The 14,934-nt window shown below is 45.0% G+C and overlaps 1 protein-coding gene and 1 long non-coding RNA gene across 3 annotated transcripts in view; one reads left to right on the top strand and one right to left on the bottom strand.

Moving 5' to 3' along the window:
- Window positions 1-14,934, bottom strand: part of STYXL1 (serine/threonine/tyrosine interacting like 1) — a 246,121-nt gene that overhangs the window by 37,342 nt on the left and 193,845 nt on the right. The window contains exon 8 of the mRNA XM_069226724.1: window positions 12,272-12,384. Coding sequence (XP_069082825.1) covers window positions 12,272-12,384 — 113 coding nt within the window. The remainder of the gene's footprint in view (window positions 1-12,271; window positions 12,385-14,934) is intronic.
- The window catches only part of LOC138286453 (uncharacterized), a 246,895-nt gene that overhangs the window by 154,383 nt on the left and 77,578 nt on the right, over window positions 1-14,934 (top strand). The gene's annotated exons all lie outside the window — the stretch shown is intronic.

Raw genomic sequence — 14,934 nt, 5'->3', positions numbered from 1 at the left:
CCAATCCCCTTCCAATAGAATGTCTCGCAACATGTGAATTCCCTCCATCTTGAAGTGTCTGTAAACAATCCAAGAATTGAAGTCTTTCAGATTTAATACCAACCGGTGACCGCCTCCTTTTTTGTCTACCACAAAAATAGGATTGCAGAAGCCGGTAGGGTGTGGAGTTGAAAAAGTTACTGCACCTTTGTCCAACAATGCTTGCACCTCTAGATCTATAAAATTCTGATTTGATTGGGAAAAACACATGTTTATCGGAGGAGCATGCTGACACGGAGTGGTGAGGAACTCCAGGTGAAAGCCTGACACTGTCTGAATAACCCAAGGATCTCCTGAAATCTCCCTCCATTTGTGCACAAACAGACTGACTCTACCCCCAAGAATAACCTGTGAATGTAGCATTCGTCCGCCGTAACGCCCGGCCCTGACAAAAAGGCCCCTTCGAAAAACCTTTTTAAGGGACAGTTGAGCCTTGACCAAGGTTGAAAAAGTAGAGCAAAATTTGGCCAGTTCCTTAATGAAGGATGAGCCAAAGAGGAGACCTTCAGCAGCTGGTCCCGCTTCGGAAGAAGCCAAGTCTACTAGCTTAGAATCCATCCGCATCAGTATAGATTTCCTGCGTTCAGTGGAGATAGCACAGTTTGTATTGCCTAAAAGGCAGACCGCTCTCTGGGCCCATCCCAATAAAACATCAGTGTTCACTGGGGTGCCTGATTCCTTGGATGTGGTAGCCAGATCTAAAATTTTTGTCAATGGGCCTGCCATATCTAGTAATTTGTCCTGGCAAAGGCGCCAGGATCTGTCTAGGCCCTTTTTGGGATCTTTCCCGTATTTCTTCATGAAGGTAATCAATGTGGGATCAATTTCTGGAGTTTCTGCCACATTATTATCTAACTCCGGTCTGGGGCATTCCGCCTTGAGCCTGGAACGCACCTCTTTATCGAAACCTTTCCTTAAGTTTGCGTGAACGTAAAGTGCTACCTCAGGAGTTGGGAGCCAACTCGAAGATCTAGGGTATATAATCTCTGATGGGTTAAAATCTAAAATTTGAGGTGTAGTGGAGGTAGTTTGATTTTTTACTAAGGTTTAGGGTGGTAATGTCATCAGAATCTGGATCATCGGAGTCTCCCGATGAAGAGGAATTACGTTGGGAGCTATAATTGTGCTCTGCGCTTCTTTTCTTGCGCAATCTTTCAAACATGTCTGCGTGTAACTCTCCAGCCGAGTCTTCCTGTGAGATATTCTTAGATTTTGATTTAGATTTTTTTGGGAACAGGTGTAGCAGTGTCTGTGGAGGAGGGGGAGGGGTCCCCAGTCATCCAGCCCTGCGCTTGGGCATATTCTAATAATTGGCCTGAAAATGGGCCAAGAGCTCTAGCCAGAGCATCATCAACCGACTGTTGCACTCTTGAATCTAGTACTTCAACCAAATTTATCTCTAGTTGGTTGTCGGTATCATCAGGGTAGAACCCTGCATCCTGGTCACTCCATTGGGCCATATTGAGGTAAAATATATGACCAGAAGACAATAATAATAACAGGGGGAGTGAAAAAACCCCAACAGGAGCACTAGCAGGTCTAATTAATAATATATATATATACTTAAAGCCACACCTAATGAGAGATAAGTATATATATATATACAACAATAATAAAACACTGAGAAGGATGCCTGCAGTAATAATTATTTCACTCTAGGCCCAGCCTGTGTATAAATTTTTACAACCCAGTAAGTGTTCTCCTTATCTGGGCGTGGGGAGGAGTTGAGCAGTTGCTTCAGGCAAGCTCCGATGCCTCACGCGCTGGCAGAGGAATAAACGAACCGATCTCATGTAAGGGCACAGGGGAATGAGATCGGTTCGTAAATGACCTGCGCATTTGGCAACACCTGTTGCCAGAGAAAACAGACTGCGCTTCTAATGCGCAGCCCTCTCCCGTGTTCCCTTCACAAGGGAAATTCAATTAAATGACACTCGGTAAACTGAAAGCGTGCTCGGCATTCTTTACAAAAATAAATAACTCAGAGAGATTCCCTCCACGAAGGAAAATCAATAAAGGCACTTAACTCAACAAGAAAAATCAATAACCCAGAGAAATTCTCTCCCAGGGAAAATCAATAAAAGCACTAAACTCGGCAAGCGAGTGCAGAGAGAGAATCAATATAACCAATTAACTTTCTAAGAAACCGAAACTAAAGGTTTAAAGTAAACACTGAGGCACGCAGACTTGCGGTGCCTGTAACATTTAACAATTTAAACAATCTTAAACTTCAATACAATTAGTACAAGTGAAAAGTTACTTATCTGCTGCGAAGCAGCAAAGAAAGAGGATATGACGTTAGAGGTTATGGACTTTATGGACTAAGGTCACTATGGTTGATTGGTGCATGTGACTTATACACTAGAGCACTTTGGGAAATGTTGTTTTTTGTTTAATCGTGTTTTAATTGGCTGCTGTGATTTTCAGTAAAGAAAGAGAAAGCATAATCCGAGCCTCCGGTCCTGATATAGAATTGCCACTGGTGTTTGACTGTGACGTTCATGCTCATTTTCGTGCTATGTCACAGTCCCTGGCCCAACCATGTTTATAAGTATTATTCATTCACGGTGCCCGGGTTAAAGGAGGCAGTGAGCTTGTGGCTGCCTACCTCTGTTTTGTCTTCAGTGAATGGGGTGTCTGCTTCCTGTATTCAGAGCACTAAGGGGCTCCTTTCTTTCTTTCTATGCACTTGGGGGTCCCTCCTTAGAGCTACATTCACTTGGTTTGGGAACATCCTTGAAAGCTTTCATCAGACCTTTTCCCATTGCAGCTGAGGGTGTTCTTATCATTTCTGCACTAACAAGGAGCCAAAGATTTTTTTTCAGGGTGATTGGCTCTGAAATCAGTGTCTGTCTGGGGGCATGAGAGTCTCAAGTGTGTTTGGCAGATGGTAAGTGTTGCCCTCTCTTACCAGAACACTCAGCCATTGCTGCAGATACATAATGCCTGTGTCTTACAGACCGACCCGAGGTGATGCTTACTTGACATGTGGCCTGGCGCAGGCCATCAGAGTAACCTCTGGTTGGGGGAGTGGACAGCAGCGAGCTACATCTCGCGCGGCTCTCAGGAGGTATACAAATCCAGAGAAGGAAAGAGTCAATGACTGCTTCTTACCCCGCAGTGAGTTTAGGTATTCCACAGCAGCACTGCTGCCTTTCGCTTGCTGCTCCGTTTTATTGTCCAGTGTGACCAAACCCAGTTGTTCATTATATTCAGGCTTGTTGTACGTGACGTCACGGTCAGTGTTCGTCTCATACGGTGTGGGTGCAGGTCTAAAGAAGCCTGACACAGGGGAAGCTAATATGCTGGTTATCCTTTGTGTTTAGAGCACTAATCTATCTTTTTATGAGGGTCGAGCCTGCGTTGCATGCGCTCGGGCGTGCGTATCACTAGCGAGACGCTTTAGGTATTAGAAAAGGGCTCGGAGCCCTGTCGACATCACGTTAGTGTGTTTCATTGGCAAGTTGGCTTGCCTGTTAGAATCCGCTTCTTTTGATTAGTGGAAGGCACGCATACGTCATGCCTTTTCCGGTGGTGAGCCCTCCTTGAGCGCAGCGACCAAGTACAGAAAACATGCGAGGCTCGCTGGGTTTGTGGACTACTTTTTCTCTGTTTTCACAGCGCGATCTCGCTGGGCAGAAGTCCAGCGCTTCGCATACTATCAACCTTGTTACTCAGTTATTTGCACTTTTGCCGATAGGTATTATTAGTGTGAACTGTAGCAGCGCGATCGTGCTGTTTTTTTTTTATGCAAGAAAAATCCGGTTGGGAGTTTACAACTGTGAACAGCTGTAACTCCGACAAATGCAAGACCCTAGTGCATTGCAAATGCTTGCTTCCTTAAAGGCCATTGGTTGCTTCCCTCTTTCGCAGCACTTTCACTTGTGCTGGGAACATCTTCGCAAGATTTCATACTTGAAGGGCTTGCCCTTTTGCAGATGTGGGTGCTGACTTCATCTCTAAAGTGACCATGAAGAGAGCAGCATTGTCGTGCCCCTGAACCCCTAATCGCCATCAGATAAGGTACATCTCTCTGAATCAAATCTGTTTTAAGTAGAAAGTGACTAAGGCCCCTCTAGCTTTTCTTATTTTTTTTACATTTTTTTACTGCATTTGGCAGTGCAACATTTGACTTAGAATAGCCATGTATGCTGCTCAGGGACTGGTGCATCCACTCCGAAATCGGTTCAAATTCTGACATGTTCACTCAGCCCTTTATCCTGGTCCATAAAATGAGTATCATTAAGTTGAGTAGCAATAAAAACCTGTTTTTCACTGAACGCCCACTTACCAAAATATATGTGTTGTACATGAGATCTCCACTTACCTCATGCTGTGGATGGTGCAATAACAGAAGGCAGAACCTCATTTTTGGAATACAATCGAAGAAACACATGGTTGCCACATTAAAGTCCTTGTAGGATTGAAAGTAATGTTGATTTTGAAGCATTTGTTTTGTGCATTAAGTGGTCTGCCAGTTAGACCGATGTACCACTAGCGGAAGGTTACTAGCTGTGCTCATGAGCTCACAGTCCCGTCTGCCAGCTGCAGATACCAAGAGCCAGTAATTTGCTTCTGCAATGTTGGGATTACTTGAAGTACCTCGCCGTGGATCAGATGTACTTCTTTCAGGCAGTTAAGATGCTCCTGTTCTAGAAGGATTTCTTCTATCGCTGCTAACTTTTGGAGTGTGGTTCCTTGTGTTGTTGGGAATACCTCCTGGTGTACTTGGGATTTGAAGATACTTAAGGCGGCATGAGATGCATCATCATCATTATACTCATGAGTAGGTGCTAAGTCCCAGTGGCTCACAGTTACTATCGCAAGTGAGTTGATATCCAGTACTCAGTGACAGGGGAAGGAATCTGCCCAATTGGAGGAGACTGTCATGGGAATGCAGCACTTAACGTCTTCCTGAGCTATTTTCAGATTCTTCACGCCTCGCTTTTAGTGAAAATAGAAAATTATTATTTTTAATCACTAAATCAGTCCTCTTCTTTTTAGACTAGTGCAGGTTGTTATTATTCTCTAAGGCGCCATGAAGCTTCGGCATAGGTACACCTTACAAATACCAATAACACAGCGCTTAGTTTGGAGACGGGAGGCCAAAGAATGGACCTGCCTTGTTAGTAGATATTATTATGAAGATATGTTCATGGCTGTGCTACCAGGCCAGCTTGCAGAGCCTTTCAATGAGGTGATCTAGACAGGTAGTGGAGTGCCATGTGTTAGACCATTTTTACCCACACCTGTACCGTGTTTATGTTGCCTGAGCTTGAGTCATAAATCACCAAGGGTGGGTGGGGTGCAGTGTAGGGAAGGAGAAGGCCTACAATGCTAATGTGCCTGTTGCTGAACCCATAAGCGGGTGGGAGGGGAGTACATTTTGTAGCTGCAGTAATGTTAAGTGTTGTCCTGGTGCCTTGATTTAGGTTTGGTTGAAATAACCTTTGTCTTTAAGAGGAAGCACTGAATCTAGAGAATACTCCATCAGTAGAATTTTCTCAAACAAATTGGGTGGTTATTGTGGATGAATGCCTGTCAGCACATTCGCCTCCGTGTAGGGGCAAGTCCATAGTGCTGTAAAGTCAGGCATAATGTATATGTTTTACACAGTTAAGCTTGTAGTTCGGACTCTGGTGTTCCATTGGTTTAAGTTTTACCTTATGTTGAAAGTATGAACTCAGGAGCATGTTTATCCCACCAGGTAATGTCAGGTAGCACACCTCTTCCAGAATTCAGAACCATGTGGCACAACGTACATTAATATGGGTGTTTTACCACCCTGCACATTATTCACATGGCTCTCCAGGGAGCTAAGGGAGGCCTGTCATGGAATATGATAACAAGCATTTGCAATGCAATGGGTCTTGCGTTTGCTTGAGTGAGAGTTATTAGGGTTGTAAATTCCTAACTGGATTTTTCTTGCCACATAAATAGAAAATGAAAAGTAAAACAGTTGACGTAAGAAAGTCGATTCAAAGCCCCACGGCCGCCATAAGCATGAGCACGGAGGAGAGACACAAAAGGAAAAAGAAGTTTGCTCGCACTCAAACGTATTGGCAAACATGCAATTATCCATGTAACAGGGTCGATGGCCGAGCGGTAACAATACTGCCCCAAGGAGGGACAAACGTAAAGCATTTACCAGTGATAACAAAGGATTGTTGAAAGGCAAGCCCATGAACAAGTGATAGTGATGGGCGTGAGGTGGGCGTGGTTAAAAGCCCACAGATAGATTACAACCCATCAGAGCACTTGTGCTCGACCTAAAAACAAGCACTGACACAGCCAATATGTTGGTCTTTCAAATAGTACATTCAAACAAACAGCCTGCACACATGCATGTAGACAAGCAATTCCACAAATTAAAAAATATATAAAAGTACCCATGCAGAAAACTCAACAAACATGCAGAAATTAATGCTGCCTCTTTTTTCAAGAGGGGAGGGTTCCCCATGCACTCCGTGCCCATTCTGGGGAGGATTCCTCATGCACTCCATGCCCATTCTGTCCCCCAGCCCTTACATCCTCCCACCCACGCTTTTTATAACGGGGCTGGGGAGGCTTCCCATTGCCCTGTCTAGCTCCTCTGTTACTCATATTTTTGCATACAGATCCACCTATCCATATCCCCTACAATTTAGCCATATTAGCTGCGACTGCAGGCAATAATGACTTTTAATTGACCTCCAACAGTTATGGGACCGAGCCACCGGTGAATGCGCACATAATATGAAGGGTAATTTACAGATGTTACTGCCCTGCCAGTAAGGCCAATAAGGCTACTAACATTCCCATCCCACATTCCACTAAAAAAAGGACCACTGCAGGAGCAGCAGGTACCTCTAAAGTGACAACTGGGTGTAAAAAAAAAATTCTAGTTTCTCATGTGGCGCTCTCTTGGTCACTACTGAAGCATTATTTTCTTTGGCTGCATGGGCTTCTCGCTCAACAAAACCAAGGGAAGGAGCCCAGCAGCCACATGCAAACCGGCTGCTTGAGAAAGTGCTGCTGCCCGGAACCGTTTTTTCACCCAATCACTCAGGTGAGTGGCAGCTCCTGCAGCCATTCCCTATTTTGACAAGTGTTTCCCCACAGCACACCGGAGCAATGCTGAGAACTAACAGCCACCAAGTGCATCCTTTCTAGGACTGTAACATTACATATAACCAGGAAATGGAGCCTTCTGATTTGCTGATTAGCTTACAATGTTCTGCTCCCGGTGTTAATGAAAAATTTCCTAGCTAACAAGAAGGAAAGTTTCAACTCTGTTAAGAACAGGGAGGCGAGGGTTATGCATTTCTTTCTTCAATTTATTAAAACAGCAGTTTTCAAAGAGCGTATGAAGAAAAAACATATCTCAATTACATATCCCATGAAACAGTGCGAATAAGTGTCCATAGAAACCACAGTCCAATCATAACACAGTCCGTCATGTATATGTGTATGACGTCCCTTTCTGTTCCTCTTCTTTGGGGGACAATAGTCTCAAAACCACATTAACATCCCAGAGGCCCGAATATCCGGGCTCAGGAGGTCTAGAGAGACTAATACCTCTCATCAATTTGCAAATTCAAGGATGCTCACCGATGGGTTTGTTATCAATGATGTTATACCCTGAAGATATGGCTGACCTAAAGGAATTGATCATACGGTATGCTAGTCCTGATTCTGGACACTAATTCTGCCAAACAGTTTATGTTATGAGTAACTTCTGCTCACAAGGGATCCAGATGTTTTTCTGCACACAAACAATACCATCGTCTCCAAGACGACCGTTATCTCTTGGTGGTTCCAGAAGCCCGCGCTGGCTGGATGAATTTTGCAACTTCTGCTATAAAGTGATCATTTTCCAGCATCTCAAGAAATCCTCCATGCCATAAGAGATAGATGGCCGAGAAGGACCATCGGATGCAAGCTACCTTGATGGTCCCGAAGGATCGAGGGGAATAAGGGCAGTTCTATCGGGAGATCCCAGGAAACTTCCATCAGCGAGGGGAACAATGCTTGTGATTGCCAAATAGACGTTACTAGCACCAGAGGTGCTGTTTCCTGTCTGACCTGAGCTGCTACCCTGGGAATCATCAGAAAAGGTGGAAATGTAGAACGGCATCCCTTGCTACTACTTCTGTATCCGGCCTCCAGCTCACATATTGAGCCAATTGGTGATTCAGTAGAAGCAAAAAGGTCCAGATTGCACGGAGCCCATCTGTCCATCAGGGCAAGAAAGACTGTGCGGTCCAGTTGCCAATCGCTGCTGTGCTGGAGTTCTAGTCTGCCACTGTGTTCTGAATCCCCAGAAGGTATTCCGCCGTGTCAGACATTTGCTCCTGTAGGCAGTAATGCCAGATGTGCTTTGCCAAGTCCAATAGCATCTTTGACCGTGTTCCTCCTAGACGGTTGATGTATTGGACCGCTAAGATGTTGTCCATCCATAACAGGATACAACCGGAAACTCTGTCCCTGGTGAGAGATTTTATTGTGAAGGATCCAGCCAGGAGTTCCAGGCAATTATGTGGAATTGTAATTCCTCTGATGACCATCTGCTCCCCATCGATATGGCTCTGCATCGGCTGGCATCCAATGCTATGACTATGTCCAGTGTTGTCCCGAATATCACCCTCCCATTCCAGGCTTCCAAGTGATCTATCCACCACTGGAGTTCCGCCCTCGCTTCTTAAGACAAAGAAATCAGTTCTGCGTATGTTAGTTAGGTCAGTAGCGTTCATTCTCTGAATGGCTTGATAATGTAAAGGTCCTGGAAATATGGTCTGGATGGATGATGATAGAAATCCCACTATGCTGGCCAGCTGGCATAGAGATACTCTGTCCCGTAGAAGAACAGTTCGGAGCTCCTTCCGTATCTTCGTGATCTTTGAAGAGGGAAGACTCAGTGAAGCCGAAACTGAGTTGATGAGGAATCCTAGGAATGTCATCTGTTGGGTTGGAATACGTTTTGATTTCCATTTGGTAATGACAAACCCCAGTTCCTGGAGGTGAGCAATAGTCATGTTCAGATTGAATCTGAGTTGTGCTTGAGATTAGACCATCAGAAGGATGTCATCCAAATAGATGATCATCCGTAGTCCTCTCTTGCAAAGGATCTCTACTACTGGCGGTAGGAGCTTTGTGAAGCACCATGGGGCCAAGGATAGACCGAAGTGAAGAGTCTGAAACTCAAACACAAGTATATAATTAAACAAGTGCAATATGCAGTAATTAACAAAGAAGTGGGGAGAATTTAAGAAACACAATGACTTAACACATATATACGGCGGACTGTGTTATGATTGAACTGTGGTTACTATGGACACTTATTCACAATGTTTCATAGGGTATGTAGCTGTCCTAATTTTTTTTCTTCATACGTACTTTGAAAACTGCTATTAATAAAGTGAAGAAATAAATGCATAATCCTTGCCTCTCGTCCTGACATAGAATGCAGGTTATGTCTTGCAACTAATCTCCCCCCATTTTTTTGTGTGTCTGTCAGACCCTACACCATTTTCCCTCCCCCGTTGTTTTTGTTCTTACCTTATCTTCTTTTTGCCTTCCATAGTCTATTTTTCCTCCGTTCCATTGTCTTTTTAATTCTCCTTTCTGGCTCATGGTAGGAGTAATGAAAAGGCTACCATGGCCCATATTTTCTATTTGACCTCTTTCCGCTATTCTTTAAAAAAATATTTATTCTTACATTTCCTCATATGTTAGGAATTGTAAGAATGTAAGAAGTCTTTACGTTTTTAGTTTATTACTGGACACAGGATTACAAAGCAGGTCTGGAATATTGTTTTCAAGAAAATTATTGGGTTTTTATATAAAAGGTATTTCTTCATTAGGTACTACCGAGCACTGAATATAGCTGGATGTGCATTTGAGGTGCAGTAGGTGGTGATGTAGACTTCAGATGCCCATGGCTTGGTATATAAAGACCCCTTCCACCTTAAATCAGTGTTTCATTGTTTAAAAACATTCTTTAGGATTTATGGCTGAAGACAGTCCTTCTTTGTAGGAGTTTCATGTTCCCAGCCTCCCAAGGCCTACCCCCAAATTGAACCCCCTGGTGCAAAGTGATAAGCAACAGGGGCAAATTAATATGCACCATGAGGGTACCTAGTAATCTGCAATAGGTGGATAGTAGTGTTGTTAAGGAGGGGGCAGTGCCCCAGTTAATCGTATTTACAAACTACAGCTCATTCACAGTTAAGCAACCAGACTCATCCTCAACCTTCTGCAAGATCTCATATTTCTCAGCCTGTGAAAACACTGTGGGGGTTATTACAATTTTGGAGGAGGTGTTAATCCGTCCCAAAAGTGACGGTAAAGTGACGGATATACCACCAGCCGTATTACGAGTCCATTATATCCTATGGAACTCGTAATACGGCTGGTGGTATATCCGTCACTTTACCGTCACTTTTGGGATGGATTAACACCTCCTCCAAAGTTGTAATAACCCCCTGTATTCGTTTATTCTCAAAACTCTTTTGTTTCTAAATTATTTGTTTTGCTTACAAAGGCATTAGTCACTCTGGGCCAGTTCATGTACGAAAATTACCTAATCCACAGACCTTTCCACTGGACATATCTTCTTGCCTCGGTCCCTAGGATTACAGCCAATCTTTTGGTCACATTGGGGGTCATTCTGACCCTGGCGGTCTAAGACCGCCAGGGCCACGAATGACGGAAGCACCGCCAACAGGCTGGCGGTGCTTCCTAGCCCATTCTGACCGCCGCGGTCAGAAAACCGGGGCCGGCGGTTTCCCGACGATTTAGCTCCGACTGGGCTAATCCGCCATGGCAGCGATGCAAGCAGCGCTGCCATGGGGATTCTGACCCCCTTCCGGCCAGCCTGTTTCTGGCGGTTGTCACTGCCAGGAAGAGGCTGGCGGGAACGGGTGTCTTGGGGCCCCTGGGGGCCCCTGCACTGCCCATGCCACTGGCCTGGGCAGTGCAGGGGCCCCCTAACAGGGCCCCGGCCGGCTTTTCACTGTCTGCCTAGCAGACAGTGAAAAGCGCGATGGGTGCAACTGCACCCGTCGCACGGCCGCAACACCGCCGGCTCCATTCGGAGCCGGCTTCTGTGTTGCAGCCCTCCTTCCCGCTGGGCCCGCGGGCGCTAACATAGTTAGCGCCCGCAGGCTCAGTGGGAAGGTCAGAATGCCGGCAGCGGTCTTCTGACCGCGTAGCAGCCAAATGGCGGTTCCCGCCTGGCGGGCGGCAACCGCCGCCCGCCAGAGTCGGAATGACCACCATTGTTGCTAAGAAGTGGAATCTCCAGTCATCCTTCATTTGTCTCTTGCCCAGTTTCAAACTCTTCAAGAAACAGCTCAAAACTTCGGTAGTGGAGTTACCCTCAACATCAGAATTATCTAAGCACCAGGACACCCCGTTCATGACAACCACTCTTAATTATGAAATGAATACATAAAAATAAGTACGTTGTTCAATTTCAAGCATGAGCAGATCGTCCAGATCTGTTTTTCGTTGCTTCATAGGACCATAATGTATAAATCTAGGAATACATGTACCAGAACCAAGAAAAATATTGCAATGATATAACTTTCACTAGTGGAGCTTCAACCTTTTTTTTCATGGTTTTGGGTGCTAAGTTTTTTAAAGGACCAGGAAGATATTTGTCAGCAGGTATATGGTTTGTGCTGTACATACACCCACATGTACAGAGAACATAAACAGGCAAATACACAGACATGTGCAACTCACATATAGGCTTTTCTGTAAGAAGCATTGTCATGTGTGCTGACTTTAGCCTTTTCTGAGTATTTGGCCATCAGTTGTTGCATGCTGGGAATGTTGTGCCCATACTTAGAAGAGGAAAACAAGACTACAAGTCCCAGAATGCAACTTCCTGTTGTCCAAAATGCCATTAGTGGCCAACGGTGTTACGCTTGGCATCTATGCACATGAATGAGTGCTAAAAAATAGAAAAAAAATCTATTTCTTCTTATGCTGTAGACATGGAAATTATTTTGGCGTGGTGCTTTAAAGTATTCTGTGTTTTTAACAAAGCATGTCTTAAATAACAACTTCACTATTTTCTCCCGTAGCCAGTCTTTATATTCCAGTGCAGACAACAATGGTCACATCCAGTCACTCACTGCAAGGGGTGTGTTAAAGGTTAGAGATAGGCCAAACCTTACTATTGTCTAGCAATGCACTGCCTGACTCAAACCATGAATGTTAACATGCCAGGATACTGGATTCATACCTGCAGGGTTTTCTTCTGTTGATGCATGAGGTAGGCGATCACCACGCTGCAGCTGCGGCTGATCCCCAGGCCAGAGTAGATGAGCACCGAAAAGTTCGGGGAGAGATGAGTGTCTGCCAAAAGGGATATGGAATTAGGGGTTCTCATCAAGCAAGCTTAGGCAATTTCCCTACATGTCACTCCTATACTTCATCCGAAGTTCTACTTTGCTTTCTTTCTTCATTTTCATCTACAAAGCTCTTGCCCAAACCTTATCGTCTCATTTTGCTGGTCCTCCTCTCTGCCTATCGTCTGGTTCATCCTTCTCTGCACTGACTTCACAGTCACGACCCACTTATCTCCTGCTACACCATCTCCCAGATATCTTCATAACAACAGCCGTGCCACAACATAGGTCAGAATCAGTGTAAACAACAATCCCATTACATACTTTGCAAGAAAACACAATTTTCCTTTTTATTATTCTACCATTCCTAGGCCCACTGTGGTTTTTTAACTGTTCCTGTGCTGGTAATCTTGTTGGCAGCAGAAACTTTATGATAGTAATGTTGTCAGCAGGAGAGGTGTAATATGCCCCTTGTAACTGTGCACACAGGGAGACAGATCTATACCTGTAATCCTTATCAGCCACTGGTAAGGATTATAGGTGACTCCTTTGATTATTAAACTACATTTGAGAAATTAATGGTCTTCACATTAGCTATGAATTGTGTTCTATTTTCATTGCTGCAATCATACGAATAGTATCTATAATCATCAGCCCTCTGTTCCACAATAATGCATGTTATCATTGAGTATAGGACAGTGATATGTAGGAAAGAAATTGTAGCAGGGCAGCTGCACCTGTTAATCACCATTCCCACAGAAGAGAACCTACACCTTTTAACACTGGCCCGGTAGCTCAGGAGCCTCTTTGGTTACAGAGGATTTTTAACATCTGTCTTCTTTACCCCAAGCAATGCACAGTGTTAGAAATGGGGTCTTTGCTTGGCAGTCAGGTCCCTGTCCAAGCAAGGACCCTCATTCTAGTCAGGGTAAAGGAGAATCACCCTCAGCCAACCCCCGCTCACCCCCTTGGTAGCTTGGCACGAGCAGACAGGCTTAACTTAAGAGTGCTAGGTGTAAATTATTTGTACCAACACACACAGTAACACAATGGAAACACTACAAAATGACACAACACAGGTTTAGAAATTTTTAAAATATTTATCTAAACAAAACAAGACCAAAACGAAACGACAAAAATCCAGCATACAAAAGTCAAGTTATTAATTAAAAAGCAAAAAGAGTCTTAAATCCTTGAGATAACAGGTAAAACACGGTTAGCGTTGAAAAGTACCTGGGTAGCGTCAAAATAACACTCACGGGCGTGTGTGCGTCGAAAAAGGTAAGCGGTACGTTGACTTCTCACCAGCAAGCAAGACCGTGCGTCGTTTCTCCTTCTCCGGTCAGGTCAGCATGCGTCGTTTTTCCTCCCCACAGGGGAGCGATGCGTCAATCTGGGCAGCACTCGGGTCCAGGCAGGTGTTGCGCCATTTTTCTGTGCCCAGCAAGGTTTACGTCGAAAATCCTGCTGTATGGTATCAGCAAAACTGCGCAATGTGGGTTGCGACATTATCAGCCTCGGTCAGCGGGTGTTGCGAGTCGTTCTTCCAGCTACGTGCGTCGATTTTCCAACCGCGATGCTGGTGGAGTGTCGATTTCTGTCGGCGAAGCCGTAGGCACGCCGCTTTCCAGCCACGTCTCGGAAGGTGCGTCAATATGTTCCCCGCACAGTGGTCTGTGCGTGGATTTTCAGTCTTGGTCAGCCAGCTTCACCTGTCAAGGCCCCAGGAACTGGATAGGTCACCACTTGGCAGGGCAGGAGTCTCAGCAGAGAGTCCAGGTACTGGCAGGAGAAGGCTTTGATGACCCTGCGACTTCAGCAACAGGAGGCAAGCTCAGGACAAGCCCTTGGAGACTTCTTCACAAGCAGGAAGGCACACAATGTCCAGTCTTTGTCCCCTTGCACAGGTAGAAGTAGCACCTGCAGGATAGCTCCACAAAGCACAGTCTCAGGCAGGGCAGCACTTCTCCTCAGCTCTTCAGCTCTTCTCCAGGCAGAGGTTCCTCTTGATGTCCAGAAGTGATCTAAAGTTTGTGGTTTTGGGTGCCCTTCTGCATTGTGTGAGCGCAGGCACAGCCCTTTCAGGTGTAAGTGACCACTCCTTCCCTCCCTCCTAGCACAGATGGCTCATCAGGATATGCAGGCTACACCCCAGCTCCCTTTGTGTCAATGTCTAGAGAGAGGTTCAAACAGCACAACTGTCAAACTGACCCAGAGAGGGAATCCACAAACAGGCAGAGTCACAGAATGGTTTAAACAAGAAAATGCCCACTTTCTAAAAGTGGCATTTTCAAACACACAATCTTAAAACCAACTTTACTAAAAGATGTATTTTAAAATTGTGAGCTCAGAGATCCCAAACTCCACATGTCTATCTGCTCCCAAATGGAATCTACGCTTTAATCATTTTTAAATGCAGCCCCATGTTAACCTATGAGAGAGATAGGCCTTGCAACAGTGAAAACCGAATTTGGCAGCAGTTCACTGTCAGGACATATAAAACACATTAGTATATGTCTTACCTTAAACATACACCGCACCCTGCCCATGGGGCTAC

This window comes from Pleurodeles waltl, chromosome 3_2 (genome assembly GCF_031143425.1).
Source record: "Pleurodeles waltl isolate 20211129_DDA chromosome 3_2, aPleWal1.hap1.20221129, whole genome shotgun sequence".
NCBI lineage: Eukaryota > Metazoa > Chordata > Amphibia > Caudata > Salamandridae > Pleurodeles > Pleurodeles waltl.
The sequence above is the reverse complement of the archived record's forward strand: the minus strand, read 5'-3'. Positions and strand labels throughout refer to the sequence as shown.